Here is a 9,370-nt window from a genome sequence, read left to right on the forward strand (position 1 = left end):
ATCGCCCCTTGATACCAATTCTCAATCACTACACTTTGGATGCTATTGAGAATCCACGCCTTCAACGCCTCAAGATGAAAGTGGCCCCCTACATCTTCACTGCAGTATGGCGCGCAGGGAAACAACTTTGCATACCAGACGCCCTGTCTCGCTCCCCAACCAGTCGCCCCACACCTGAAGATGAAGAGGAGTGCACTACTTCGACTGCACATGTCAGCAGTATCGTTGCCAGCACCGCCACTTCCACTGACGACCAGGCAACAGGACCCATCATCGAAGAAGACAAGTCTCTACAAGAAATCCGCACGGCCGCATCCCAGGATCAAGATTACAGTCGTCTCGTTCACTACGTCTCCAACGGTTTTCCTACCAACCGCTATGATCTCCACGATCTTCCGCCCTCCCGTATTGGGAAAGCTGCGGGACAACCTTTACGCGGATGGAGAGTTAGTATTGTATGGACCCCGGATCGTCATCCTGCAGCCCTCCGTAGACGCACCTTGGATCGACTCCACGACAGCCATCGAGGGATTGACGCTACTCGACGTCGTGCAATGCAGATAGTATTCTGGCCAGGTATCAATGCAGATATCAAGAGTAAAGTAGAAAGCTGTGAGGCCTGCCAACAGCTTCTCCCTAGTCAGCAACAAGAACCTTACATGTGTGACGACCATCCATCCCGGCCCTTCGAAAGTGTGTCAGCTGACTTCTTCCACGTAGCAGGGAAATCCTTCCTTGTTATTGCTGATAGACTTTCAGGCTGGCCTGTGGTTGTTCCTTGTGGACGTGACACAACTGCAGCCAGAGTTACAAGAATGTTCTGTGTTTTCTTCCGCGAGGTTGGTGTTCCACTCCGCTTACGAACTGATGGAGGACCCCCATTTTCCAGCCATGACTTCAAGCAATTCGCCGACCGCTGGGGAGTTCATCACATCATCACTTCTCCACATTACCCTCAGGCTAATGGACACGCAGAAGCTGCAGTGAAAGCTGTTAAACACCTTATCATCAAGACTGCCCCATCCGGGAACATAGATTGTGAAGCCTTTGATAGAGGACTGCTGGAGCTTCGGAATACACCGAACCCTGCTGGACGCTCCCCTGCGCAGATCCTCTATGGCCATCCTCTCCGTACTTGTGTTCCGGCTCACCCCAGATCATTCACAGAAGAGTGGCAAACTAAGACTGAAGATTACGACCGTCGCACTGCTGCCCAAACCGACCAAGCCATGAGCCTTTACAATTCTCATGCCCGCCCTCTACCCAAGCTCACCATCGGCCAACGAGTTAGGATACAGGACTCAACGACGCTTCGATGGGACAAGGTCGGCATCGTGATGGGCCGCGGAATGTCAAGAAAGTATGAAATACGCCTTCCAAGTGGTCGTGTATGGTTTCGAAACCGAAGACATTTACGCCCAGTGGCTAATATTGAGTGATGACACCTCTCCCCAAGTCCCTGTGTCCCCTTGCCCTGGCCAGGAAAGAGAGATCCATCATTCGACCCTCCAATGTCCCTCATCATTCACCTCGACTAGCTCAGAGGAATTAATGTTCCGCTCGAGACACTGCTACGAGCGTAAAGGGGGAGGGAGGTGTATAGATATTTAATGTTATGCTGTATATTGATTACATTACGTACAGTTTATGAACATTTTGTACATTTGCTTTGCATTATTCTAAAGAAGAATTATATTTATGTTTCCATGTATATTTCCCATTGCACATACTGTGAGACCACTATTTCATTATGCATCGTGGCAACATTGTAATTAGATGTGACAACACTGCCTTTATTTCCCGCCATATGCATAGTCAGTCACTGTCCAGTGGTCATTGTAGTGACAAGCGCGGACCTGCTTCCCGCTACTGTCGTCTTGATGTCTGTTTATCTTCATTACAAGATTTTTAAGAACCTATGGATTTAATTTGTCACCCCTTCATTCCATTTCTCACATGGATGTATGTGGCAGCATCCCACACAACTTCTTTGACACAACCATTTGCTTGCACCACTCTGTCACTTCTCCTGGAGGAACTTCTTGGATGATGCCCTTCCGCATGCCTTCTTCAAGCTGGGCCTTCACGTTGGCTTCCTAGTGCTTGGGAACTGTTGTGGGAGTATGGCATGCATACGGCACGGCGTTCAGCATCAGATGGATGCGAAGGGGCTCGCCCACCATAACAGGTAATGGCTCCCTGGTCTTATTGAATGTCATCAACGAGAAGTGTTGGAGTCATTGCTCCAAGTATGGGGCATTCTCTTCGATGGGTGGTAATGGAACTGATGAAGATCTGGGTGATGGGGTTGTGTCGGTAGACACACTTGCTGACACTGGACGTGGAAGATGGTGTGGAAAGTTGTTGGGGACAAGACCAAGGTCTTTACATGCAGAGAGAGAAAGGTAAAGTGACTTGGCAGATTTGATGAAATAAAACCTCTTGTATACTTGTGCAATTCCTGAAGGAGATCTGAAAGTCTGTTATTCCCAGGCACTCTAGTTGTTAGTTTGTGACATCTCTAAAGCCAGCCCGATGCTGCAGCAGTCCAGGCCTTACATTGAAGAATGACAGCATCTCCTGTATCGGTGATGCCACTCTCTCCGCCACCCTGACCAAGATAGTTAGTTGGGAGGGGTGCTGTGTTGCAGCAACGATTGCCCCTGTCACCACCGTGGCAGTGGTGGGGTCCGATGGTGCCTTCTTGCTTCTGCAGTATTTCTTGATGTGCCCGGTCTTATGGCAGTTATGGCAAATAAGCGACTTTGCCGGGCATGTGTTTCTCTCAGGGGCGTGACTACCTCTACAGTTCCTGCACGTGCGCCTAACGATGCCTGGCTCCTCCTGCCGTGTGCAGCAGCTGTCTCGGGGATGGCAGCTGAAGCTACTTTCAAACTCTACTGGTGTGATTTCATTATCCTGCTGCCACCCTTGCTGCTTACCACTGGCATCTTGCTTGGCAGCCTCGAACACACAACACATTGCCCATAAGGGCTTTGACACTTGCAGAGGAATCATATGATTGAAATATTTGCCTCTTTAACACTTGATCCCCTAATCCCACTATAAATTTCTTTAAGAACATATACTTTGAAAGATTAAAATTACAATTCGGACATTGAAACTCACCGTCTGTGGCTTTTTGAGAGCTACGCAAGAAAAAATCACTAACACTTTCATTATGACCTCGCATCATGCTGATAAACTCTAACCACTGAACTGCTTGGTTTGACGCATGAAGGACGAGTTTGGAGACAGCATCCAGTGCCTCCTCAGTCGAAAGGGTGCCCCAGTTTGTTACACTGTACCTGGCATCGAGGGCGTAATGCAGTGCCAGTGTGCAATACACTCATGTGATGGACCGTCTTGTTGGCCAGCATCTTGCAAAGTTAAAGCCAACACTCAATTGACCTTCGCCATGATCAAAATGCAGCCATTGACATCTCCATTTCACATTTCTTGGGGGCTGTGGACACTGGCACCAAAGATGGGGATCCACGTGATCCAGTTAGGGCAACATTGGCGATACCGGTTTGGAAGGCCTTGAGCATACATTGCTGTTGAGCCAGCCATTGCCTCGCACATGCAGCATCATGAGGAGCTCGCGAATAGGAGCCTCTAAGGCCAGTAGGCCTTCGGGCAGCTACTGTAGATCTTCATGGGGTGGGCATTTTGCTCCACATGTGTAAGCATAGGTTACTCACAGTGCCATGTAGGATGTTAGATGCGTAGGATTAATAAAACCCCAGTGTCCAGTGATGCATGTATTGCAGAGTGATACATACCACAAGAGTGCCAGTTGCAAACTGACTCAGAGGAAAACACCAACCTTCCCCCCTGAGGTGTGGAAACAATTCCCGTTCTCTTCTACAATCTTAGTGTCTCTTCTTCTCTTGCCCTTTTTGCCTCTTCCTCTAGCAGTTTCTTGAATTTCCTATTTCTTCTCCTTCACAATTGCATTGATTGAAAAAGATAGTCAATTTTAGTCTATCCTCTTCCTTATTGCAGGAACGTTCGATCCGGTGTCACCCGCCGCTCTCCGTAATTATATTTTGTGTCCAGGTTAAATTTCATAACTCCTCTATATACTCCATACTTCATTCTTCGTAGGGAAAAGAACTTACTTTTTAGGGAGTTCATTCCATAAAACATTATGGAGGCTTTCATTAGCATTTTGTGTTTCCCCCTTTGAGATATGATTTGTGTATTGAAATTTTGTTATTTCGTAGGTGACAGCATTCTTTGCGGCACTTATGCCTTTTGGAGTCCCTGTCTGAAATTACCTCTACATATCTAAACTTACATTTCTCAACTGAATGTTAAAATAATATTTTTTATCCTTTTGACTCTATTGAAGAACTGCCATCAAAGGTCTTTGTACACTCATGGGGAGGAACACTTTCTCTGCTACTAAGGCCTCACCATGTCTTACAATACTTGCTTAGAATTATGAGGTAATTTCAGCACCTCAGTGGCGTGATTGGTATGGTCTTGGGCTGTGAGTTCGATTCTCGGGCATTCCACTGAGCTGTGATAGATGTGTATTGCTGGTGATAGAAGTTCACTCCCAACATGGTTCGGAAGTCACGTAAAGCTGTTGGTTCCATTGCTGAATAACAACTGGTTTCCATGCAACGTAAAAACACCATACAAATAAACAAATACATTGACTCGACGTAACTTCTATCACTGACACAAATCTGTATAAGGATGTAAAACCTAATTAGATAGGATTCTTTTTCTGTAAAAGCAGGACATTTCATATTATTATATATTGCTCCTTTCAAAATGCATATTTCCCCTCTTTGACTGTATAAAATGTTATGTAGAACTGTGCAACATTTTTTCAGATTCCTAGATAGCTTAGAGATAGGATGTTTTAAATGTGTGTTCAGAGTTTGCATAACATAATGTAAAAGAATATATATAACGTAGAATGCAGAAAGAGAGAGAATATCTGTCCGTTCAAAGCTAGAGTTGTTTTTCAAAATCTGTCAACACGTTTGATAACCGAGATCGAGCCTTCATTGAGTTTTGGGATTCTGTCATCAAGTAAGATAAGGGAATTCTGCTTCGGTCGATCGAGTCGAGTACATGTCTTTTTTTTAACAGACTGGTCTCGTTCGTGTATGTCTTTGTCAAAGCTACGTGCAGATTACACAATTTGTATGTATAGTTGTGTAAGATTTCGAAGCTTCTAGAAAGAATTGTGTCTCAAAACGTTTTGTGACATCTCCCCTGTCCAGCTTCCGTAAGGGAGAAGTTTTTCATTCGGGCTTAAAGACTCAAACTGTTCACATCTCTCTCTCTCTCTCCCTCTCTCTCCATCACATAGCACTTTTGATGTTAAAGTAACGTAACAATTTCGTACTTATTGAATGGTCACCCGTAACTTGAGAATTTCATATTTGATATTTCTTAGAGTTTATTTAGTGTTAAATAGGGTTTTTTGTGGAATCTGAACAAACATTGCTGTTGTAACGGCGCCTGGTTTTGTGAAAGTGTGAAACGATCTGCAGCAAGAAAGAAAGAAGTTGGTATACCAAAAAGGTAAAGTGTGTTATATTTTTATTAGTTGCAACTAATAACTGATAGGAACAGTGGTTAACTAATAACTAATAACTGATAGAAACAGTGGTTAACTAATAACTAATAACTGATAGGAACAGTGGTTTGGTAAAAACTAAATAACTGATGGTTACAGTGTTTTGAGAGAAACTATTGCGCATTGCAAATTTTTGTGTTTTGTGTTTGTTTCATTTTTATGCATTTGTTCATTTTATTATTGAAGTGTGCCTTTTTATTTTATATTCTGTGTGATTAATACTTTTTGCAAATTTTGATATTGTCCCATTTTTCTGTATTTTCATTTGCATTCACAATTTAATTAACTTAGTTATTTTCATTGCTTAATCATTGCACATTTAATTAAATTTAACACTTGTGAGTTAATTTGCATTTACCTAGAATTCTTTTCAAGTTTTATTATTGTTTAGCACTTGTGAATTAATTTTAAATTTTCAATTATTGCCTAACACTTTTGAATTTTGATTGAATTAATTTTCTTGAATTTTGTGATAAACTAATTTTGATTTAATTTTACTTAATGTGATTGAAGAATTAATTAAACTTTACTTTGTTTTCAAGTAACAGTAATTTCCCATGATATTGTGAATTTCACTTATAAATTTTGAGTTTAATAATAAATTTTTGTATATACAATTTTTATAAGTGTTTTCATTTATAACCAGTGTATTTGCATTTAATTATGATTATATTGATGTTAGGTAGAAACATAGAGTGGTAATTGATCTGCTTTCCTTCAATTTACTTGAAGTGACTTAGAACCAGGGAATTACTTAGACTTCTGAAATCAGGGAAATACTTAGACTTTTAAAGTTGTTGATGGAGTGATGCCCTTTGATTAATTTGATTACTTACAAGATTACCTCACACCTGTTTTGATGAACTTAGTCTGATTTTCTGCAATACTGGTAAGTTGTTAAGGGATCACTGTTGCCTTTAGAGTATTCAGTCGTTTAGTACCTGTGATGAGGGTTCAGGTGTCTGGCTTTTGTGAGGTATCAATTAATGAATGGTAAGTGTGGTAACCAGAGACTTGGCACTTCGTCACAATATATATATATATAATATATATATATATATATATATATATATATATATATATATATATATATATATATATATATATATATATATATACATACATACATACATACATACATACATACATACATACATACATACTACTATTGTACCTTCGGTGACTTTCTTGGCAATACATTCTGCTGACATCAGTAGCTGCAAAGGGCCGCACTTTATACACTTTACAGTCTATAGTATTCTTGTAATTCACTTCATTGGGTATCGTAGCAGTCGGAGATGACGATAGAAGTTACCAGCTGGTGAAATGGCAAAATTAAACAAAATATCAGTACTATTCCATTAAAATGGGGACAGTTTTGTTTTTGTAGCACAAAAAAGCAGGACAAATGTGAAAAAAGCGGGACGAAACTCACAAAAGTGAAAAAAAAAAGTGGGACATTTTGCTAACATAAAAAAGCGGGACAGACGTTGAAAAAGTGGGATTCTGGTCACATTAGTAAAACCTCGTTTTGACCAACATCCCTCGCAATTAACTCTGATATCTTTCACCTCATTTTCACTGTCATCACGATCTCGCAGTAGGTAATGCGTGCAACTTTTAAGGTTATTTTGTATTAATTTTCCCATTTTATCAGTTTCATAATTCTCAATCTCCTTTGCAATTACATAAAAAGGATATTCTGATAAAGGTTGCATATTGAAAGCACTACACCACTCGAGTACCACCGGCCTTGATGTGACTCTAAGGCGGTTTTTGCTATATTATTGTGCACGTCATAATGACCTGTTTCAACACTGCATTCATTTTTTCTCTTTACTCCGCCCTGTGAGGTTTTCATAACTATTGTCATTACACTGACCACACTTTGCCACAAACGACTTGGCCATGTCTTCAGTTAAAACTTCTTCATCCACTAATACATATTTTCTTGCAGATCTATCAGCTTCATCATCGCCTTTGATGTCTCTGTGCATTGTTGCACCAAACTGTAACTTACTTTTTGTTCTGGAGCTGCATGTTTTTTTCATGAGGGGTTGTAGGAGAGGTGCTTGCTGGCATAGACATCTCGCTGTGTGTTGACGTGTTCTCTTTTAGTCTCCCAGAGTTTTCTTTTTAGAAGCTTCTGCTTTCTGGTAAGATTCATACTGATAACTGTTCCGTAACTGCACGAAACAAACACATAAATGGCGAGAATCCAAGTAATATCACTCGATGTTAGAGAATGTGCGCTGCGTAACAAAAATAATGTTTTTTCCTTTGCAAGCTCTGGAATAACTGAAGGCTCCAGAAAAAATTCATATGATGATCAGCATCATTCTTTATACTAATTTTGTACCACTCTTATCCTCCTTGTTACTTACCGTATCCTTTATTACTTAATTTTAGGAGATTTCCATTAATTTCTTCCTTTTCTTCTTCCTATTTGACATTTGTTTTCCAAGACAATAGTGGTTCACTTACCTAGTTCACCCAGAAGCAATCGTAAATTAATATTGAATGTAAGCATAAAGGAAACTGCTAATTACTAATGAATGTACTAACTGCAATTAACAGATGCAAACCATTTCAGAAAATATCTTCTAAACTAGAATGATCAAATATAACTTTCTGCTGTTCTACCTAGAATATACCTAAATAGCTAAGATTGATATCTACTCCTGTTAGATAACAGCGATAAAGTTCTATCCTTTGCCCGAAACTCGCACTGATGACCTGCAAAATGTGTCTTAATACAAAGTAATTCATCTGAACCAGCTTGACCAAACATAACCTTAACCTAACCTCCAAACACAATATAAAAGAAATTCGACACAATATAAATTACAATCATATTCAGGGTAGGCCTATATATATTATGGCTTTGACCAACTTTCTACGATGTGCAGGAAAGCGGTCAGCTGGGGATTGATTCACAGTCGTGAATGGCAGTTAATTGGTATTTGAGGCGCATCTCTAGCGTCTCTCTCTCTCTCTCTGATGGCCGTGTCTAGTAGGGAACCGGGATTGTCTTCTCACTTCCGTTCATATTTGGTATTCTTCAAGGTTCTTGAAACAACTCGAAGTATAAAAGATTACTGTATTCTACCTAAGTATTTACAAGTCGAGATTCTTCTTACTTAGAGATATGTGCTCTTTGAAGGACTCTTGATTAGATGGGAGGTCGAAAGAGAATGATCACAAAGTTTTCAATTTGATCTTAGTAAACGTGACATACATACAAACTAACATACACACATGACTTTTGGGGTCATAAGAGACTGGTCACGTAGGGGGACCCCAGTCGAAATGAATGGGGCACCCCAGGGTTTTATTAAGAAAAAACATGATCATTCTGCATTTGCACAATATTCTGAGGGGACATGGTAATTTTAGGAGTTCTTTCCTCCTTGGCCCATTATGCAGAGCATAACGGTGTTTTTTTTCTTTCTTAAATAATGGAAGTAAAATGCATTTCCATTTTTTGTATGTAATTCTATTACATATAGACAACCCTAAAATAACAAGATAGTTAAAACATCTTCTTTTAAGTACCTAATGCTCCCAGTGCACTGCGGCACGGGCTCTACTAAGTATACCCCGCCCGCTACGGGGGACGATGAGCAAAGCCTTTATCATGAAATATTTCATAATTTCGATTCTTTGTAATGCCATTTACGTTTTAGTGTTAATTCCTTTTGATTTAGTTATTTCATTTGATCTAAGTGAAAATAACAATCTGATTTGTCTAGCTTCTCTTACATT

General features: G+C 40.5%; 1 protein-coding gene across 1 annotated transcript; it reads left to right on the forward strand.

Annotated features, from left to right (window-relative positions):
- The first annotated feature begins 815 nt into the window (after positions 1-815).
- LOC135215937 (uncharacterized) lies at positions 816-1,439 on the forward strand. Its single transcript, XM_064250891.1, has one exon. The coding sequence runs from the start codon at positions 816-818 to the stop codon at positions 1,437-1,439; it is 624 nt and encodes a 207-aa protein (XP_064106961.1).
- The last annotated feature ends 7,931 nt before the right edge of the window (positions 1,440-9,370 follow it).

Source organism: Macrobrachium nipponense, chromosome 5, assembly GCF_015104395.2.
Source record: "Macrobrachium nipponense isolate FS-2020 chromosome 5, ASM1510439v2, whole genome shotgun sequence".
In the NCBI taxonomy this organism is placed as follows: domain Eukaryota; kingdom Metazoa; phylum Arthropoda; class Malacostraca; order Decapoda; family Palaemonidae; genus Macrobrachium; species Macrobrachium nipponense.